Source organism: Sceloporus occidentalis, unplaced genomic scaffold, assembly GCF_023333645.1.
Source record: "Sceloporus occidentalis isolate IW3139 unplaced genomic scaffold, rSceOcc1.0.p SCAF_14, whole genome shotgun sequence".
Lineage (NCBI taxonomy): Eukaryota > Metazoa > Chordata > Lepidosauria > Squamata > Phrynosomatidae > Sceloporus > Sceloporus occidentalis.
Genome location: NW_028316994.1, coordinates 17,474,220 through 17,496,187, shown reverse-complemented (window position 1 = coordinate 17,496,187; position 21,968 = coordinate 17,474,220). Strand labels below are relative to the sequence as shown.

Sequence of the window (21,968 nt, the reverse complement as noted above, 5' to 3'; positions counted from 1 at the left end):
TTGAATATTTAAACATGGATATCATGTCACCCCTTTTCTCCAGGCTAAACATGCTCAGCTCTCTAAGCTGCTCCTCACCCGGCTTGGTAGTTTCCAGACCTTTCACCATTTTGGTCACCCTCCTCTGGTCACGCTTCAGTTTGCCAATAATCTCCTCCTTAACTATGATGCTCAGAAATAGACACCCAATTCCAGATGAGGTCTGACCAAAGCAGGCCTCCCTTTCTATGGTCTAATCTGCACTGCAGAAATAAAGCAGTTGAACACCACTTTAACTGCCATGGCTCAATGCTGCTTGGTCCTATTCGTGTTCAGAGTGAAACAGGAGACTGGGCCTTCTTGTGCCAAACTTCCACTGTTCCCTGAAAAATAGACTACAGGGGAAAAAAACTACAACCCACAAAGTGCCAAACTTCTTGGAACAATTATGCTATTGTTGCTGTTGTTGTGTGCCTTCAAATGTTCCTGACTTATAGCGACTTTAAAGCAAACCTACCACAGGGTTTTCTGGGCAAAATTTGTCCAGAGAGTTTGCCTTTGTCTTTCTTTGAAAGCTGAGAGAGTGTGACTTGCCCAAGGCCACCCAGCTGGTTTCCATGGCTGAGCAGAGATTCGAACCTTGATCCCCAGAGTTGTAGTTTGATGCTTAAACCACTACACCATGCTGGCTCTCTTGACTATACAGTCAAATAATAATGCACTTTTTGTTATTTGTTTTTTAAAGGCAAATTACAATACAAGAGGAGGTGTTTTGGAGGCAGCCAAAGTCTCACTAAAATCATTAAAAGGAACAATGGAAGGTGGATGCCTAAATTGCTCCTGATGGATAAGTATAAGTGCATCTGTTTCTTACCCTGATGGAGACTTGAGAGAGGAACACAGTTCTTGCTGTATATAATGTAATGTTTTTAAGTGTTGGAATTGTTTAATTGTTTTTTTAAACTTGTATTTTGCATATTTTATAATGTTTTAACTTGGACTGTTTTCAGTTTGTAAGCTGCCTTGAGTCCCTGTACTGGGAGGAAGATGGGAAACAAACAAACAAACAAATAATTGTATGTTTATGTCCTTCACATTGCATTTGGTCATGGAAAACCAACCTGGTGACCTTGGGCAAGTTATGCTCTCTCAGCCTCAAGGGAAGGCAATTACAAAAACTCCCTCTGAATGAATCTTGCCAAGAAAACCCCACAACAAGTTCACTTTCTATGCTGGAAATGACTAGAAGGCACACAACAAGGCATAACAAACTACTAATCCCAAGTTTCCACAGGATCCAACCAGTTAATGTGGTTAATGCGGAATCATTTGCACTACAACTGAGTTGATTTTGCAAACTGAGCAGGATCAGTCATGGCTACTATTTGGATGGGAAACCACCAGGAAAGAATCCCAGGGGCCTCCAGGTAAGAAGGCTAAGAGAGATTCCCTGGGGAAGCCCAGCTGACAGTCAGAGCTGGAGGCTTTTAAGACAGAAGGTTGTTAAGGACTGAGTTTTTATGAGCATGCCGTATTGTTTTAAACTGAACTGTCTGGAATTGCTTTTTCTCTTTTTAATTGCTTTTTATCTTTTCAAGTGTACGTTTAAAATGCTTTAATAGTGTGGGTAGTATTTTTTTCAAGCGGTGGATGGCTGAATCCGTGGATAAAGAATCCATGGATATGGAGGGAGTACTGTAATAAGTAGCAGTGTTTGCCAACGAAAGCACTCTTGAGGAGTCCTGGAACTACATCCAGTTTCAAACCAAGGCAAGTCGTCAGAGAGAAAACTGGAGAGAGCACCTGTTCCTTTAATAACTGCATAGAAGAAAGAATTTCAGCAGGAGTTGTTGGTGTCACTAGGCTTGGTATCACCCTGTGCGGGTAACTCATAGTGTCACTCCACAGACCTCCTGGGATGGGGGTGCAGATGGGGAGGAGGGTCTCAGGGAGCCCAGCATCCTATCGCCATTCCCCCTTGCAACTGAGGCAGCAAAGGACAGTTTGTTTAATTGCAAAAGATCTCCATCCTTGATGAAAAAGGCAGGCACAGCAAATAGCCTCCCCTGCCCTCCTGAGGACAATGGCAGAAGGGAGCCAAACTTATCAGGAGGGGAAGATGCAGGAGGGGGGAGCAGAGAGAAAGGTCCAAGGCTTCACCCCTATACTCAGCCCCGCCAAGGGAACGGCATGCCAAGAAGAGTCCCTCCTTTCTTTTCAAGCCTTGGGATGCTTCGCTGCTACCTGGTGTCAGCCCCTCTGATGGTGTCACCCAGTGGGATCCGCATCCCCTGCACCCTCTTAGTGACACCACTGCAACCAGGCCATAAGCAAGCCCTGCTAAATTTTCCTCTTGTGCACAACTATTAATGGTAGAAGAGCCCTCTCTGGCTTTCAGTCTTGAAACACTAGTTCCTAGCACGGTGTTCGGGAGCAATATAGGTGTGATCTTGAAAGCAACTGAAAAGCAAGTTGTTGTTGTGTGCCTTCAAGTAATTTCCAACTTATGGCGACCCTAAGGCAACCCTATCATAGGGTTTTCTTGGCAGGTTTCCTCAGAATGGGTTTGCCATTGCCATCCTGAGGCTGAGAGAGTGTGACTTGCCCAAGGTCACCCAGTAGATTTCATGGATTTGAACCCTGGTTCTCAGAGTCATAGTCCAACCCTCAAACTGCTACACCAAAAGCAACTGAAAAGCATGCAAGGAAGTGTCTTTACCTAGATTTGGTCGTCATCCTATCCAGTCTTAGGGGGAATTTGGCATTATAGTGCAAAGGTTTGAGTGCTGAGCAACCCTCGCGGAAGGTTCCAGGGCCTTCTATTTCTGCGCAAAGTCCTGTTTTGATGTTCAGCTGGGAGACTTTCCATGGAAGGATGACCTTTTCCATGCACGGCAGCTCATTCTTGTCAGCAGCGAAAAAAAGAAAAAGGAAAAAAGCATCCTAGCTGAGGAGGAAAGAAAGGCAGGGCTAAATCCAGAGAGGAAGGGGGGAAATTAGAGAGAGAAGAGAGAGAGAAGTCAATGCAACAATGGAGGGTCAGAACGGCTGGAAGGCCTCCAGGGAAAACACAACGAAGCCTCCTGCCCGTGCTGACCATCCCCTGGAAATGCCCGAAGCCGAGCTTGGCATCGGAGCAAGATGGCTGCTGGCCGGCCACAAGAGCTACGTCAGTGGACTCTTGCAGGCCTCTTTTCTGGACATGTGCGCCTACAGGCAACACTGACCCCATGCTGGGAGCTTATTTCTACACACACACACACACAAGTCACAGCGTCTAAAGAAAGAAATGGAGACGTACACAGAAACTGGGCCTGAAACCCTGTGCAACATTTGGGGATGTGGATCCCAGTCTTGAGTACCAAAGTAAAATAATTTGGTTGGGAGAACCCCAAATTCTGTGCTCTAGGTTTGCAGCTATTTAGGGGTGCAGCTGCAGAGTAGACTCAAAACGAGGGCTTTCCCATCCCTCCAAAATTCCCAGTGCTATCGAGAAATACAGTCGTTCACAACTAGAACTCTTTTTTTCTTGTTGCTGTGTTTGCATTCCCTGGGTCGCTTGGCTGCCTCGTTTCTAAAGGGAAGTTTTATTTTCTAAATCATAGCTTAGAGAGCCAGCGTGGTGAAATGGTTTGAGCACTGGGACTACGACTCTGGAGATAGTCCCAGAATCAGCCACAGAAACTCCACTGTTGCAAATCGCACTCTCTCAGCCTCAGAAGACGGCCAAGGCAAACCCCCTCTGAGCAAATCTTGCTAAGAAAACTCCATGAAAACCCCCAAGAACAAATCTAAGAGAAAGATTTGTGATAGGATGCTTTAGGGTTGCCATAAGTCAGAAATGACTTGAAGGCACTAAAGCCACTAGGTAACCTAGGCTGAGTCACACTCTCTCAGCCTCAGAGGAAGGCCAAGGCAAACCCCCTCTTAGCAAATCTTGCAAAGAAAACACCATGACAGGCTCGCCTTAGGGTCGCCATAAGTCTGAAATGACTTGAAGGCACATAACAACAACCATATCTAATGCACTAAACCCACTAGGTGACCTTGGGTGAGTCACACTCTCTCACCCTCAGGAAGGCTGAGGCAAACCCTGGCCTGAACAAATCTTGCTGAGAAAGAATTGTGATAGGGTTGCCTTAGTATTGCCATAAGTCAGAAACGACTTGAAGGTATAAAACAACAACAACCACTTTTAAATTAGTGCAATGCTAGAAATGTGGGGATCGAAGGAAAATTTCATGGGGGAGGGACATAAATTCTGATTTGGGAGGACAATGTCCTCATTTTGCCCCACTCCACCCCTAGCTACACCCCTGCTGACACTGCTCAAAAAATGCTATTATAAAACGGACAGAGCATAGCAACAAGAGAGATGGTTCAGGGCAGAAGCAAAGGGACTGGACAACGTTCAACAAGTCCTTAATTCAAACCTCGTGTCGCCCATAAAATTTGCTAAGTCCTTTCGGCAGCCGATTCCCCCTCGACCTCGGCTCCCCACCCCAGTCACTGCAATGGAGTGGGGGAAGAATAATGGGGACTTACCTCACAGTTCTGCGGAAAACATTAGCACCCAATGTTGCATGTAAAGCATTTAGGAGTGCTCCGTTTATTGATGTTGCTGCTGTTAATTTTATTTGTTTTATTATTTGTTCATTTGTTTAATGTCAGTCCTGCCTGCCTTCCAATACAGGTAACTTGCAATATAAGTTAAAACACAATATAGATATAACTATGGCTGCATCCACATTGCAGAAGCAATCTGGTTTGACATGACTTTAGCTGCTATGGCTCAATGCTATGGAATTCTGGGAATTGTTGTTTGTTGTGGCAGCAGAGCTTTTTGCTAGAAAAGGCTAAATGTCTCACAACACTAACATTCCCCAAGTTCCATAGCACTGAGTCATGGCAGCTAAAGTAGCGTCAACCTAGATTATTTCTGCAGTGTGGATGCAACCTTAGGCTTTCCTGGTTGCTTCATTTCAAATGTGCTTTTGTTAGTTGTCAATAAATAGTTTTGTGGAGCATATTCAACTCTTCTTCTTTTTTGTGATGTAGCACAGCATTGGGGCTACAGTTCCAGAGAGCAGGGTTCAATTCCCAGCTCCGCCATGAAACCTACTGGGTGACCCTGGGCAAGTCGCACTCTCTCAGCCTCAAAGGAAGGCAATGGCAAATCTCCTCTGAATAAATTCTGCTACGAAAACCCTGTGATAGGTTCAAGTCAGGGTCAATGTAAGTCTGAAATGACCTGAAGGCACACAATAAGAACAAAGGAAGCTATCCCTTTTCTTTCTATGTTATTTCTGCCTGTTTTCTGTCAAAGAAGTCATGTCCAGGAGCACATCTTGTTTATTAATGGAGATATACTTGTATCTCCCTCTATGAGGCTGCCTGGTTTGTAAACTCTTTGGAAAAGGTGTCCCCTCCATTCCATTACTATCACAGTTTGGTGTTTGGTGAAGGGTTGGCTCCCTGTTCTTTCTATCATCTGGCAATGATATTTTCATTTAGCCAGAACTTTGGCTCTCAAATTACCTGCGGCCGAAGGTTTTTTTCATGGGTTATATTATGCCTGTGTCCCTTTTACGATGTTTCAATGTCCTCTGCAACTTTTTTAACATGTGTTTCTAACAGAATTGTTCATTTAATTTTTTTTAACTGCATCAGACAGGTTTTAGTGGTATATTGTTTTCATTTGTTGTAAACTGCCCTGGGAGAAAGGCAGATACAAAAATTAATTAATATGAGTTCAAGCGTGCCCAAGTCCACATGGGAAACCTTCCCACATTATATCTGCGCATATCATACAGCCTTAAATATTCCAGGAAAAGAGTCAGAGACACAGCCATCTGTTACTTCTACAACTTTGCTTACACATCATAGGGCAAAGCTGTTGATTAGGCCTCATTTCTTGCACAACCCTGTTCTTAACCCTTTGAGAAAGCCCCATCCATACACACATACAAACACGCATCTAGGACTCGGCACAAGATAACACAAATGCCTTGTCAGATGACCACATAAAATTATACGACTGCATATGCAACGCCTACCATTCTTTCTAAATATGTGCATAGCAGAGAGCATTACACACACAAAACGCCTCTCCTCTCCGCAACACAATCAATTTGTTGTATCTACTTGCGACTGCGTTTTCTCCCTGCACAAACACAGAGGTGGCTGCTATTAATGGCTTGTTACTACAGGCAGACTCTTCCGTCTTATCTGCATCACACATATACACACTTACTTCAGCTAGAACCCCAAGAGGTGTAGACGTTTGACCACCTCGAGATCTGTGCATGCATTTGCACGTGTAAAATCATGGTGGTGCAAAGAGAAGAAAGAGTGAGGATTCAGGGGCATTTGAAGGGTATGAGACGAGAAAGACAGGAAAGCAGAAAAGTCGGGGTCGAAATGCGCTTATGAAGAACGTGGACTGCTGGGGCATGAGAGAAGGTGTGAACAAGAGGGAAATATGAGTGATACACAAGATAAGTTGGTGGGTGTGTTTGAGACAAGGCGGTATGGTTACAAAATGCACTCTGTGTGAGGGGGGGGGGGGGGAGAGGATAACACAGGAAGCATGGAGAAATTTGGCCTGTGTGGGGCGAGGCACGGCTGGGGGGGGGGGAGACAGCCAGAAGATTACAAATGAAATACGTATGAGGATGAATCCCAAGTGTTGCGCTGATGTGTCTAAAAAGACAGTGTGCGAGCATGATCAGCACATGCAGAGATGAGGTGGAAAAGATGGTATGGAGAGATCTGGGGATAATCATTCTCCAAGACCAAGCTAGAAAGAGAACAAAAGCAAGAAAAGCTAGTGCACTTAAAAATGGCTCCCGAGTATCCAGATTTGGTTTCAACACTTGTGTGGACCTCAATGCTAAAGTCTGAGGCCAGTGGCTAAGAATTTTAAATAGTTCCACAAGCCTGGCTTGGAAGGCCACGGCAGCAGTTGAAGGTGTGAGGATTGTGGGTGTTTGGCTGAGGAGGAACAAGCAGCCGAAATGGCCTTGTCCTGTCATGGGACAAAATACGTGTGCTCTTCCGTAGCTCCCTTTTCATTTTAACATGGCTTCCACAGGAAAACTTGCCACTGGTCTGTGCCGGACATCAACTGTGTGAGACTTCCATGGGGATTTTCTGCCTCAGGTGTCAAAGATGTCTTAGGCTCGATTCTGACAAACCATGGCTCGGAGGACTTTGCCTGCGAGGGAGACGAGCTTGGCACGTCAAGTCCGCAAGTCTGCACCCATGTGCCCCCCTCTCATGCGCATGTGCCTGTGACAGATGTGGGATGCAGCGAAGAGAATGGAAAAAGCTGCCAGGAAGGTACATCAGAAAAACAGCAGAGGAACTTTGAGGCACATACGTATGGGTTGTTGTGCAGCAGGCTTATGCAGGGAGCCAACAGAGAATTGCCAATTAACACAAAAGGATCTGTTTATCGTGTTATGCGGGGAGAGTAATGCAAGAGCTATTTATGGGACTGCCTAAGACTGTGATGAAGGTTAGGACAGAGCTAGATAGCAATGTACATGCAAGGCAGAAGAGAGGTTGGAGAAAATTATTGTAAGGAAAGGATCTGCGCCACTAATGGATATGTACTGTTCTTCAGAGTTGAAAGGAATGCATATATAAGATGCAGGATGTTGGGCATGTAGAAACGGGGACATTGGCAATACGGGTTGCTCAAGGTGTTTATTTGGATGCCACAGAGAGTCCTGGGTAGTGTCAGTGGAAGACAAACTCCTGAGATGTGCCAGGGTTGTATTGTGTTGTGCGAAGTAACGCACAAGGACCTACCATGTTAATCCTCCAGATGCAAACAATTCAGAATGAGCCTGGCACAGAAAGAGAAACGCTCAAGAACTATCACTTGCTTTCCTAACCATAAATATCCAATCCTCCCTACACATAGAAGCCTATTCCAAAAATAGACAGCCGTGTCCCCTCCGCACCATTTTAATCTGCGATGCTACAACCAAGTTGTTTTACCCTGTAATCCAAGAGTGAGAAACTCTGTTGGGCCTTGGGGGATTTCTTCTGTTCTTGGCAGCCTCCAGGGTCCAAAAAGATTGCACCCCTCCCCCCAAAAAACCTCTGAAAACAGGCAAAGGTTAGACATCCACTTCCTAAAAAAAAGAGTGGGGGGGGGGGGATAAATTTGATACCACACAGCCCATGGAGGTAGGGCTGCAACCTACTGCTTCTCCTAGAGTTACCAGGGGAGGTTCCTCATCCTTTGGGTTGATGGGATGGAAAAAAGGGAATTCTGGGGAGGTTGGAGGGGTTGAGGGCCACATGTGCCCCAGGGCTCTACTATGCCCACGTCTAATAAAATTGAACCCTCAATAAACTGAATTCCGCTCTTCTAGATCTTCCATATCCCAGAACCCATCCTGAAAGCACAAAATCTAAGGATCCCCACCTACTGCCATCCTCCCCACAAAACACAGCACAGTTCTACTTCCTGGAATCCCACTTCCAGGCCACGGTGTTTTGGATTGCCCTCACAAAATTCAGACCCAAGAGGTGAAAAGAAAGCCTCACTCTGCCAACGCAGGCTGTTTTCTGTCCCAGAGTCTTGGGTCCTAAAGAAGCTAGGCCCAGCTCCTCCAAACCTCCTGCTGAGAAGGTCTCAAGAGTCAGAGCAACCCCCGACCAGAGGAATGTCACAGGAGGTCCTGCTTTTCAACGACAACTCCCAGATTTGCATGATCCCTTATATCTGCTGGGCAAGGAGAAACCCACAGAGTGAGAGAGCTGTGACCCACTGATGCTCATTCCTTGGACTAGAACTCCCAGTTGTGAAGGATCCCTTCTATTTGTTAGGTAAGGAGGAACTCCAAAAGGCTGTGACTTGCTTGGGGCCCATTTCTTGGACTCGCTTCCAAGCTCTTTGCTGTTTCCTGCCCTGGGACCCCTCCAGGGGCCACAAAAAAGACTTGTCTCAACTATCCTACATAAATACATGGGAGACATAAAGAAATAAATAAAAAGCAAAGTAAACGCAGAAGATAGGTCATCAGAGCTGTACTGGTTTGGAAAAATGGATAGTGTACATACACATTAGAAGTAGATATAGACACACACACATACAGTTGGCTCTCCATATCCACAGATATTTTTATCTGTGGATTCAAGTGTCCACGGATAGAAAATATAAATTGCAACAAGCAAACCTTGACTTTGCTGTTTTATGTAAGGGACACTATTTTACTACGCCATTGTATTTCCTGGAGCTTGAGAATCCCCGTATTTGGACATCCAGGTGGGTTCTGGTACCAAACTCCGGCGGATAACAAGGGCCCACTGTCCTCTTTTCAAACAGGGCAGGGAGCATCTTCAGACCTGTTTCAAAAGGTGATTCCTCAGCCCTGGCTCCCAGCAGAGGCGATTCCCCCATTGGAAAGTGGGGAGGAAAACCCTGCAGGGAATGGAGGAGGTTGTGGGCATCCCCAAAAACAGCTTCAGGGGGTCCCTCTTTGTGAGGGGTCTGGAAGACCCCCCCCCCCAGCCAGTTCTAGATCCCTTCCCCAAGCCCACTCTTGGTATCCTCCTTCTCTGGAGGAGACCCATTTTGGTCTCTTCTTGTGGTTCCAGAAGTGGGGTACCCCATCTTGTCCTTTTCTCTGTGGGTTCAGTTTGGGGCTGCCCCCTGGGGGGTGGGGCTCAAACCATGGGCCTTAATTGGCACAGCGGACCCCTCTTGTCTTGCCCCTTTCCCTACCTTCTCTCCCCCAGAGCATGAATATTGTGGGGCAGGACGCCAAAGTGTCCAAGGTGGGCTCCCCAGGAGAGGAAAAGCCAAGGGGGCTCTGGAGGGAGGAGAAAAAGGGGCCCCTAAAGTGGGCAAGGAGGACCCCCCCATGCGTAAAAAAGGAGAGGGGGCGCCTCAAGGGGTGGCTTTCTTGCCCTTTTCCTTTCATTACTCTTGAGGGGGAGGGACCCCCAAAGTGTCCAAGGAGGGCTCTCCAGGAAGACAGAAGCCATGGGGGGCTGGGAAGGAAGGGGGAAATGGGGCGCAAGAAGGAGGGCTCGCCCTGCGTAAAAAGGGATCCCTTGGAGAAGGGGGAGAAAAGGGGTCCTTTTCTTGCCTCTTTCCCTTCCTTCCTCCCTTCGCCCCCAAAGCGTCCAAGGGGGATTTCTTCTCCTGGGGGGCTTTGGAGGGAGACTGAGGGGGATAAATGGGGCGCAACAAGGAGGGCACCGGGGCGTCAAAAGGCTGCCTTGGAGAGGTTTTGGGGGGGCTCCAAGGAGGGCTCCTGGGGGTGGAGGGGGATCCCGGGCCCTGCTTACCTGGCTCTGGGGGTCTGGTCGGGGAGGGTCCGGCTCCAGCCCAAGATGGAGGCTGCCCGCCCTGCCATTCATGCTCGCAGCCGGCTTGCAAGGGGCCCCCGCTCAGCCCAGCTGCCTGCTGCCCGCTCCGGCTCCGGCTGGCCTTCTGGCCGCTCCGGCTGCCTCCCGCTCTGACATCATCCCTCCCTCCCTCCCTCCCTCCCTCCGCTCGACACGCAACTGCCTCGCCCCCCCCCCCAAGACACACACACACAGCCCGCCTTGGCCTTTGGCCTTGCCTAGGGTTATGCCAGCAGGCTGGAGGGGCAGGGCTGCCCACCTGGCCCACTCCTCTCTCCCCCCCCCAAGGCCACCAGGGAGTTGGGCTCCCAAACACGCAGGGGGCCCATTCCCACGAGAGGGAGAGACGCGTGTCAGAAAGAAGAGGATGCGAGTTTGGGCTTGGGAGGGGGGAGTGAAGGTTACTGTATACATCTAGGCATTTAGGTCCAAATATTGACCCCAAAAAGCTGCCTCGACTTCTCCCGGGATCAAGGGAAGTCCTGGATCTGAACCCTTCTTGAAAAGGAGGCACCATCCCTGGGGCAAAGAGCCAGAGTCTCCTCTGTCCTGGAAGCACCCAGCCCTTCGACACATTCAGAAGTTCTTTGACATGGTTTTGCTTGGCTTCATCCTTTAGATCCTTTGCTACGTGCCCCAAAGTCATAGCAAAATCCATTACTTGGGCCCCTCAACTTGCCCTCGACTTAGACATGAGGTCGACTTATAGGTTTAGTGTTAAGGTTTGGTTTCAGGCAGGATAGTCAGGGGGATCCGGGGATGTCACACTCTGAGGATGAGAGAGTGTGACTGCCACCAGATCATCTGCCTGAAATCAAACCAAGGTTTGGTTTCCAGCAAGATAGGCAAGTTCCTAGGTGACTTGGGGGAAGGCACGCTCTGAGGCTGAGAGAGTGTGACTCCCTCAAACCTCAAGCCAAGGATCGCAATGGCAAAGGGAAACCCCCCTCTGAAGAAACTTGCCAAGAAAATCCCATAATAAATTTACCTTGGTGTCACTGGCTATGCAGCCCAGTGGGTGACCTTGGGCACATCACACTCTCTCAGCCTCAGAGGATGGCAAAGGCAAACCCCTTCTGAAGAAATGTTGGCAAGAAAACCCCAAGATAGAGTTGCCCTAAGTCAGGAATGACTTGAAGGTGGACAATATCTAATAAGGCATTAAACTCACTGAGTGAGTTTGGGTGAGTCACACTCTCTCAGCCTCAGAGGGAGGGAGGGGCAACCAAGCCCACTCCCCAACAAGTCTTGGCCAAAAAAAACCCTTGTGATACCATCACACTAAGTCAGAAATGGCTTGAAGGCACACAACAACAACAACAACAACAACATCTAACACACCCCACAGGGTGAATCACACATTCTCTGCCCCAGAAAACTCCATTATAGGTTCAGTTGCTGTAAGTCAGATACAACTTGAAGGCACACAACAACAACAAATTGGGAAAATACAGACAGACAGCATGGTGTAGTGGTTGGAATATTGGACTAGGGCTCTGCAGACCAAGGTTCAAATCCCTGTTCAGTCATGGAAACCCACTGGGTGACTTTGAATAAGTCTCACTCTCTCAGCCTCAAAGGAACATCAAGACCACTGAACAATTCTTGCCAAGATTGCCAGCATTTTAACGGCCATGAGTTTATAGTTTGTTGTGGCATCAAAGTTCAGATCTCCACAAAACTACAAATTCAGAATTCCATGCATGGAGCCCTGGCACTTAAAGCGCTGTCAAAGAGCTTTATTTCTGCAGTGCAGATCAGACCTTAGAAGAAAGGTCTGCTTTGGTCAAACCTCACCTGGAATCCACATTAATTCTGCATTAAATCTGCAGTGTAGATGTTGTAACCCACCTTGGGTCCTCCCCCTCCCATCTTGAGAAAACAGTATATAAACAATAGGAAAATAAAATTATTTGCATTCTCTTTCTTGAAAGCACTCTAAGATCTTCCAAGAAAGGGAAGTGGCCTTGCCTTTTCTCTTCTGGTTACTAAAAGAGCAGTTTAGAGATGGAGGGTCACCCATGTAGACAGATACAGATATATTCAGAAGACAGCTATGGCCCCAGGGCAAACTTTCCCCTTCCTTGTAAGATGTAAGAAAACTTGTATAGTGGGTCCTTGATATCCGCTGGGGTTTGGTTCCAGGGCCCCTTGTGGACACCAAAATCTTTGGATGCTCAACTCCCATAATATAAAATGGTGAAGTAAAATGGTTGGTGTCCCTTATATAAAATGGCAAAAATCAAGGTTTGTGAAGTCAAAGGCTTCTGTGGCCAGAGAATCCATAGTTTTTTTGTGGGTTTTGTGCATTCTCTGAAGATGCTGGTGAAATATCAGGAATAAACTCTTCCAGAATATAGCCACATAACCTGAAAACCCCCCACAAAAAAAAAGCTGAGGCTTGCTTTTTGGTATATATATATATATATATATATATATATATCTTTAATATTTTCAATCTGTGGATGGTTGAATCCTTGGCTGGAGAGGGCTGACTGTATTGTCTAGCCACGCTGGTTCCCAAACTGACTATTTGAAGGATGTGATAATATTTTATCCAGGGCATTCATTTTCTATATTTTAATACCTTAACACATTGTTTGTTTTCAGTCAAAATACGCTTTGGAAGTACTCTAGAGCTTTCTACACCACCACCACCACCCACATTTTTTTCAGCCACACAAAGAAGAAAAGAAAAGAAAAACCAGAAGCAATGGGGAGGAAACGCATCATCCTGGGCAGCTAGACCCCTGGGAGTACTTCCTGTCTGGGGTACCAGATCCCTGAAGAGGCTCAAGGAAGTGACCACACCTTAGAGGTCTGATGTCACAGAGACATAGGGATGGTGAATGACATCACAATTTCTCCCAGCTGTTGAGGTGCTGGGCTTTATATGGCGGCTGTGGAGGTCTGAGTGTCAGGCAAGCAAAGATCTGAGGTGGGTATTTCTTCAGTCCTTTGTCCTCTGTCTCCTTCTGCCCCTTCTTCTTCCTTCCCAGAAATCCCAGAGAGAAGATCTCAGCTATCCTAGGCCTCCCTTGCATCTCTCATCCGAACACATTGACTCTGCTTCCCTTCTAGAACCAGAACACAGATGCCTTGACATCAACAAACAGTGGGATTGTGCCCTGAAAGGCAGGGAACCCCTGTTGAACCTGAAATCTAGGGAGGAAAATCCAGCACTGAGTGGCCTCCGGCAAATCAGTTCTCTCCCCCCCTCTCCCTTCCCTTCCGCCTCTTTAATCCCATTTTCCATCTGTAGTATGGAAATAGAACTATTGTTGAGATTAAGAAACTGGCACGCACATTTGAAAAAAGTTATAATTGCTAGATACTTAATAAAAGCCATTCTTCATCTAATCCCTAATACTAGGAATCACTTCAACTGTAAGGAGGACCAGAAAGAGGGGTGGAGGAGAGGGAAAAGAAGGGAGGAAAAATGGGGCAGAAGGATGCAAGGCACATGCATGGATGGCCAGAATGTGTGATCTTAGCCCATGCACTGCATTTAGTTTTGGCTGAACAATTCATCAGGCTCAAAACCCTGCCCTTCTAAAATGTGGGAAACACATGGCCCTCCAGATGTGGTTCTGTTGTTGTTTTTGTTGGGTGTCTCCAAGTCATTTTTTACTCCTGACAACCAAAAGGTGACCCTATTGTAGGGTTTTCTTGGCAAGTTTCTTCAGAGGGGATTGCAATTGCCATCCTCTGAGGCCAAGAGTGTGTGACCCAGGCAGTGGGTTTTGATGCTTGAGCAGGGAATCGAACCCTGATGTCCAGAGTCCTAGTCCAATATTCAAACCACTTCACCACGCTGATGATTCTGCTGCAACTCCATTGGAGAAACATCTAGATTTGAATAGATCTACAAATTCAATCCATCAACAGTGGGTTGAAGAGAGACAATGGCTTCCTGACACACATTATATCCCTGATTAACACTCCAGTTGAGTTCAAAATATCCACTCACTAAAGATGGGTGCTGGAGGAGAATTTTGTGGATACCACAGATGGCTAAAAAGACAGATAAATGGATCCTGAAACAAATCAGATCTGAACTCTCTGAACTCTCCCTAGAAGCCAGGATTACTAAATTGAGGCTGTCCTATTTTGGGCACACCGTGAGAAAAGGTGATTCCTTAGGAAAGACAATAATGCTCAGAAAGATAGAAGGTAGTAGGAAGAAAGGAAGGATAGACTCAGTCAAAGAGGACACAGCCCTAGGTCTGCAGAAACTGAGCAAGGTAGTTGAGAACAGGGAATAGTCTTTGTTATTGTTGTTACTGCCTTCAAGTTGTTTCCAATTTATAGCGACCCTAAGGTGAACCTAAGGGGAACCTATAATGGGATTTTATTGGTAAATTTCTTCAGAAGAGGTTTGCCATTGCCATCCTTTGAGGCTGAGAGATTGTAACTTGCCCAAGATCACCCAGCGAGTTTCATGGCTGTGTTGGGAATCGAACCCTGGTCACCAGAGTCAACGCCAAACACTCAGAACCACTATGCCACACTGGCAGATGAACATAAATGCTGAATCAAGGTGCCAAAGATTGGCCAGCTCCCATGCCGTAAACTGAGAGCATCCCAGATTTGGAGCCAGACTTTTAGACTTTCCATGGCTACAGAAATGGAATCAGTTCCCTTTGTCCAAAGGAGGTACCCTGAACAAATCTTGCCAAGAAAACCCAGTGATAGGGTCGCCACAAGTCAGAAATGACTTGAAGGCACATAGCAACAAAGCTTGGCACCAGTTCACTCCATGCATCTGAGGAAGTTGACCAAAGTCTACGAAAGCTGATGCTCCAACTTCTTTTGCTCAGTTAACCTCAAGATGCTACAAGGTCCCTTTCCATTAGCCCTAGGCAGCATTACCAGTGATGGGAGCTGCAGTCCGATCCCATCTGAATGGCTATCCCTGCTTTCTGTTTTTGTAAAATCCTACATCCCAAGTGCAGGGATAGGCTTGAAAATGTACAGGCAATGGCCAGTGTGAGAAGTTTGAAGCAAGCAAGAGGAAACCGGCTTCCTGTTTGTGGGAGGCAAGTCAAGAGAACTTGGTATTGCTGTTTACTTCTGTTGCTTCCTTTGAACAAAATATTAACAAAAAAGAACCAACAGGTACTGTGTTCTTTGGGTTGCTGCTGTTGTTACATGCCTTCAGCTTGACTCTGACTTATGGCCACTGTATTCTAGGCAAGGTTTCTTCAAAGAAGGCTTGCCATGGCCTTCTTCTGAGGCTGAGAGAGAATGGAACTTGCCCAAGGGACAAGTGGGTTTCCACAACTATGGGGAGATTCAAACCTTGGGCTCCAACACTCGACCTACTAAAGCATGCTACCTTTTCTAGCGCTTTCTTGGCCAGATTTATTCAGAAGAGGTTTGCCCTTGCTTTTTCTCTGAGGCTGAGAGAGTGTGCTTTTCCCAGACTCACCAAGTGGGGATTCCATAGCTGAGCGGAGACTTGAATTCTGTTCTCCTGGAGTATACTACAATACTCAGGCCTCCACACCATGCTAAACATCTACTTTATTCAGTCCATTAGATGCAACTTGTGGCAGTGTAGAATGCTGATTTTATTTATTCAGAGTAGACCTGACACTATCTTGTTAGAGGCTGTAAATCACTATTAACGTAATTTGTTCAGAGCAGATTCAAGTGTAAATGTTTATCAGTCTAGCTGTGGTGGGTTGGATTTATTGCCATTTTAGAAAAAGGGACCTGCATGAGAAGAGATGAGAAAGCAAAATAATGCAGATCGCTTGTAACAAGTTACATTTGTTGCTGTGTCTTCCAGCAGTTTCCAACCTATGGCCATTGTAAAGCAACCCTATCGTGGGGTTTTCTTGGCGATATTTATTCGAAGTAAGTTTGCCATTACTTTCCTCTGAGGCTGAGAGAGCATGGCTTGCTCAAGATCCTCCATTGGGTTTCCATAGTCGAGTGGCAATTCGAACCCTGATCTCAAGTCCTAGTCCAACCACAACTCCACTTTAATTTACTGATGTGAAACACAAAAATCCATTCAAAAATACTGAAAGAAATTGCACTGGAACATCAATGTCCGGACTTAATTAAAGCTGAATGACATCTGAGTTGATAAAAATATAAATTTGTGATAAAATTGTGTGACAAGTTTGTGACATTTTTATTGTTTTTAAAATTCAGCACTCAGAAAAAGAAATTAAAGGGACCAGTCTAACTTCTCTAGAAAGGGAGTTCCAGAGCCTAGGGCAGCTACCAAGAAGGCCCTGTTTCTGGTGTTTCCATCAATGGTATCTGAGGGTGGGGGTCTCATTTTATGGCAGTTTCTCTGCCAGTCCTATGATTCTGAACAGTAACAATAATGGCAATTTAATGTGTCAAATACTATTATTATTATTATTATTATTATTATCTATATAGCGCTGTAGATTTGCACAGCGCTGTACATAAAAACAATAAAAATAAAAGAGTAAACCTGCCTATGGCGTACAATCTAAGAAATAATAGGATAATATATATAAAATACATAGCAATACAGGAAATGATTCAATAAAACAGGCAACAAAAGAACATCAAATAGCAAGTGACAATCATGCAATGCAATATCTGTCACATCCATGCTAACGAGTCAGATATTTGATCTTTCAGATCAGTGGTTCCCAACCTTTGGTCCAGGTGTTTTGAACTCCAGCTACCAGAAGCTCCAGCTGGCTTGGCCAGGAGTCAGGAAATCTGGGAACTGAAGTCCAAAACGTCTGGAGGATCAAAGTTTGAGTATCACTGCATTAGACTAATGATACAAATTAAGCCTCCTCTAGTGATGGTCCAATCTTTGAAATTGGGACTAAGAGGGCAACTGGCCAAAGACCATGGTACAGTTGGAGACAAAAGGTTGACCTGAATGTTGTCATGTCCTGCCCAGCTGTTTGCTATCAGCTAACTTTCTGGCAATTTGATTCACCTCCTCCTCCTCCATCCTCTCCCACAGGTTGCCACTTGATTCCGCTCAGTGCCAGCAATTCTTTTGTGCTGAACATCCAAGTCCTGTCTTCAGAGAAGCCCCACAATGGCGTCTGACCCCCCACTTCCAACCCGACCGGCCTGGACCGTGGCGGACCTGTTACGCTTCTCTCCGCCTTGTTCCCCGCCTCCACCTCCCCGCCGCCCGGCCTGGAACCGCTACCGCCTGTCAGAAAGCATGAAGGGGCTGCTTGTAGCTCTTTTGGGGGGCGGAGTGCCGGCTGGCTTTGTGGCCCCTTTCACTCGCATGGCCAATGAAGCGTCAGGAATCCCTTCCTTGGAGATCCTCCTTTTCCGATGTGTCCTGCATCTGCTCTTTGCCTGCTACCTCCGCTGCCAGAAGGCCCCTTGCTTTGCACCCCCAGAGGCCCGCCTGCGCAGCTTGCTCCATGCCTCCATCAACGTCATCTCCATTGGCTGCGCCTACAGCTCATTCATGGTGGTGCCCAGTGGAAACGCCGCCACAGTCCGCAAAGGATCCTCCACCATCTGCTCTGTCTTTTTGGCCCTGTGCATTAAGAATGGACACTTGACAGGGTACGACTGGTTTGGGCTGGTGGGCAGCACCCTGGGACTGATCATCATGGTGGTCCCGGATTTGTTGAACTTGGACAAGAGCACCCAGCTCTACAACACCTTTGGTTACGCCTTGGCTTGCCTGGGAGGAATGGCCTTGGCGTTGGGCCTGGTCATCTTCCGAGCCCTGGATTTCCCAGCCAAACTGGTGACAGTGGCCTTCATGTTTGGTGTGGTGGGCAGCCTGGTGTGCTCTCCAGTCATGTTCCTCCTTCAAGATCCGGTGATGCCTTTGGATCCCTTGACATGGACTTGTGTGGTGGCAATCAGCTTCCTGGCCTTAGTCTCCTTCTTGTGTGCCAGCTACGCAGTGACAAAAGCTCACCCGGCTCTGGTGTGTGCCGTGTTGCACTCTGAGGTGGTAGTGACGCTCGCTGTCCAGTACTATGTCTTGCGTGAGGCAGTCTCACCTTTTGACATTATGGGGGCTGGGGTCATCCTAGGCAGTATTGCTATCATCACAGCCCAAAATATCAGCTGCGATGCCACAGAGGATGACGACGGATTCATTATGCAGCTTAAGGGGCCTCCTTAGTAGCAGAGAAGCCTAGGTGGTAGGAGCATGAGCTTGACTAGAAAGCACCTTCCGAAATGGGAGCCATCCGAAGCAGGGAATGTCCAGAATTACCATCTGCAGAGCGGTAGAGGAGCTTATAAGCCTCTCCACCCCACTATCACATCTGGAGCTAGCAAAAACAGGAGGGAAACAGTAGAGAATTTAGTGAATTTGAAGATGGTAGGAATCTTCTGGGCACCAAATGAGAGACACCCTGAATTTTTAAATCGATCCCCTAATATCGGGACTCAAGATGGCAATAAATCTCAAATACTTGCCTGGCACAGCTGTGGCCTTGTCTGCTTCTCCTGGCAAACCTCCTCTATGGATCACAGAATCAGAGGGGATGGGAAGATCCCCTAGCCTTCCATGTTGAGATCCACATCCTGAGCGGAAGCTGGCCATCCCTCGAAGGAGCAAAAGAAAACCCTTTCAACCCTTTGCAAAACCGCCCTGGTAATGTGCTTCAGGGGTCAGTGCACCATTCTGCTGAGCCCCTTAGGTGGCATTTCCTCGATGGCAGAAGAAGTTCCTCTTTCTCCTTTGAATAGGATGCAACCACAGAGGAACAGAAATAAAACCTCTGCATTGCTTGTTAATTGAAGATAACAATATGCTGACAGCCGTAGAAAGCCAAAATGAAGAGATCAAGGGACATCTCCACCTCACTAGATGCAGTTGGACCACCTTCTCTCAGACCAGAACCCAGGAGACCATGATCAGAGGAGGTGGCAGCTACTGGGGAAATCCTCATGACTTGACTTGGGGAGAAAAAGGACTAAAATGCAACTAAGTGAGGACTGTGGCATTCTCCCCATTCTGTTTCCTTTTTCTTTCCTTTTCTTTTTTTAAAGCATTCTCAAGGAGAAAAGAGTCGCATGAGTTGAAAGACAGCCTCCAGGAGTTTGAACAAAACCCAAAGGCCTATCCATGGAGCACCACAAATTCTGTGAGAATCAAAGCCACATACAGAAGATCTTAACAAAACCTCTATCCATGTAATTTGCTGCCATACATGTAATATGTATAAACCCCTCCAAATTCGATTAAAAAGCCAAGCCACATTCAGAAGACATTATTGTGCTGAAAGATACTCCCCTGCATCTTATTTGTATCTTTCTTTTTGCAATGAGTTTTGCTTACGAATGATTTATAATAAGATTACACTTTTTTTTTAAAGCCAAGATTTTTTTTTGTGGGGGGGGGGGAGAATGAAAGAATGCAGACTGTGGGACGGTGCCTTTGTTGGACTAAAGTTACCACAGTGCCCCGGCCAGCATTATGAGAGCTGCAGTCCAATAAAGGCACTGTCCCAATGTCTGACTTCGTGGGCAAACATATCACCTCTGAACATGGCACAGTTAAGGAACTCAGAGAGAGAGGATGGCATACAGGAGGCATTATGCTTCTCACTGAGAACCTTTGTTTGTGGAATTAGCTGACCATTAGTCCTGGAAAGGAGGGTTGAAGAAAGAATGAGATCCTGTAAGCAGGAAAGCAGCAAGTCTTGCAGTGTGTGTGTGTGTATGTATGTGTGGAAGAACTGGAATAGGGGAAGGGCACTGAGGCGGGGAGATTGAATCTTGAATCAGGGGCTGGAATATTGACTTTCCAGATGTTGTTGGACTAACTGCAACTCCCATCATTCTCTGCCATTGGCTTTGGCCGGCAAGGGTGGATGGAGTTTCAATCCAACGACCTCAGGCCTCCATGCTCTCCTCACATTCAACAGCAGCTTTTTAGGGATGAAGGCAGCACAACATAGAAGAGGAGATAGGCCTATGCAACTCTAGGTACTGCTGAACTGTAGTCTCCATCATTCCTCGGCACTTGCTAAGCAAGCAAGGGCTGCTGGGAATTGCAGGTCAGAATTCATACCCCGGCACACAGCAAAGTAAGATAACTTTCTTTAAACGTCGAAGTGATAGGAATGGGAGATGGTGTTATAAGTACACTGAAAAAAGTCAACAATATAATGGGGATGTGATGACGGGATGGGGCACATTAAGTGCTGGGTTCTACTAACGGTATAATTCTTCACTAATTTTCTTCTTAAAGGAAGCAACAAATAATTTTAGCAATTTGCTTCTTGCTGCAAGAAAATTTTCAAAAACCGTGCTGTTTTTGAAGACTCTTTGCCATTTGAGACTTACACAGAACCAGAGAACCCCAGACAGGATTGTTTTGCACAAAAAACTGCCATTGCTCTGTAGTAATAGCTTGTGTACCCTATATAACAGAATGCACATATGTACAGGACTTTTCTGCAAAAATTACATTCTGTGCAGAATGTTATTTTTGGGCGGGCGGATGGATATTATCTACAAAATACAACTATAAGCAAATGTTGCAAAAATTAAGTCCTGAACTGTGAAGAATCTTATCAGTCCAGCATTCTTCTCAGTAGTGTTACTAAACACTTGAGAAACGCTTTTTTCAAAACAAAAAACCCAGTTTTTGAGTATTTTCAGATGCTCTCCCCATCGCAAGGCTCTACAGATGTTAGGAATCCCCTGAAATGTCCAGAAGGCAACAAACAAAACAGCCATGTTGGCCAAGACAAAAGGGCAGGACATACAGGCCAGCAGAGGAAAACATGGAGCTTATTGGGATGGGGTCCTGGGATCAGAGACTATAGGAGAATTGGCCAGATTTTTCTGCCACAAAACTGACATTCAGTCATCATCTGTTTTACTACAATTGGAAGTGGGAGCTGGTGGTGGAGAAAACAAAAAAAGATCATTCTTAACGGCCCATTGCAGCTGCCTTGACATTTTTTCAGCAATAATTCTCACCAAAACGCACAGAAAACAGTAATTTTGGAACACCCTTCAATGCAATCTAGTCGCACGGTACTGAATTTAAGCAATTGAGGACATATGTTGCTGTTGTTAACTGCCGTCAAGTCAACTGCCGTCAAGTCAACTTTGGTCCAAAACACACTGCAGAAATAATCCAGTTTGAGGCCATTTTAACTGCCCTGGCTCAGTGCTAGGGAATTCTGGGGATTGTAGTTTATTGTGGCGCCAGAGCTCTCTGACAGAAGGCTAAATGTCTCACAAAACACAGTCCCCCAAATTCCTTAGCATTGAGACAGGGCAGTTAAAGCGGTCTCAAACTGGATTATTTCTGCAGTGGGTTTTAGACCTTTGATTTATGACAAACCTATGAATGAGAGACTTCCACGTCACCCTATCTTCAACTCAGTTCTTACAAACCCAGGTTTGTGCCTTCCTTGCATCTCTCCACCTCTAATGTGGTCTTCCTCTTTTCCTTCTGCCTTCCCCAGCATTATTGTCTTTTCTAGCAAGTCATGTCTTCTCATGATATGTCCAAAGTATAACATTCTCAGTTTAGTCCCTAACCCTCTAGCAATGAGGAATGGCTAATTCCTGGCTTGAATGGCAGGAAAAGGTTTATTACAATCCTTTAGAGCAGCAGTTCCCAACCTGTTCCACAAGTCAAAAAGGTTGGGAACCCCTTC

General features: G+C 46.3%; 2 protein-coding genes across 3 annotated transcripts in view; one reads left to right on the top strand and one right to left on the bottom strand.

The window, feature by feature from the left end:
• Positions 1-21,968, bottom strand: part of ZBTB4 (zinc finger and BTB domain containing 4) — a 50,997-nt gene that overhangs the window by 18,726 nt on the left and 10,303 nt on the right. The window contains exon 1 of one of the 2 annotated variants that reach the window (XM_089479832.1): positions 10,291-10,432. The exons of the other annotated variant lie outside the window; for it this stretch is intronic. The gene's annotated coding sequence lies outside the window, so the exon portion shown is untranslated. Of the gene's footprint in view, positions 1-10,290; positions 10,433-21,968 lie in introns of those variants that run through there. 2 annotated transcript variants of the gene reach the window in all.
• On the top strand, positions 17,332-18,471 carry LOC149304317 (solute carrier family 35 member G3-like). The gene has a single exon (XM_089480352.1). It carries the CDS (start codon positions 17,399-17,401, stop codon positions 18,461-18,463), a length of 1,065 nt encoding a protein of 354 aa, XP_089336478.1. The 5' UTR covers positions 17,332-17,398; the 3' UTR covers positions 18,464-18,471.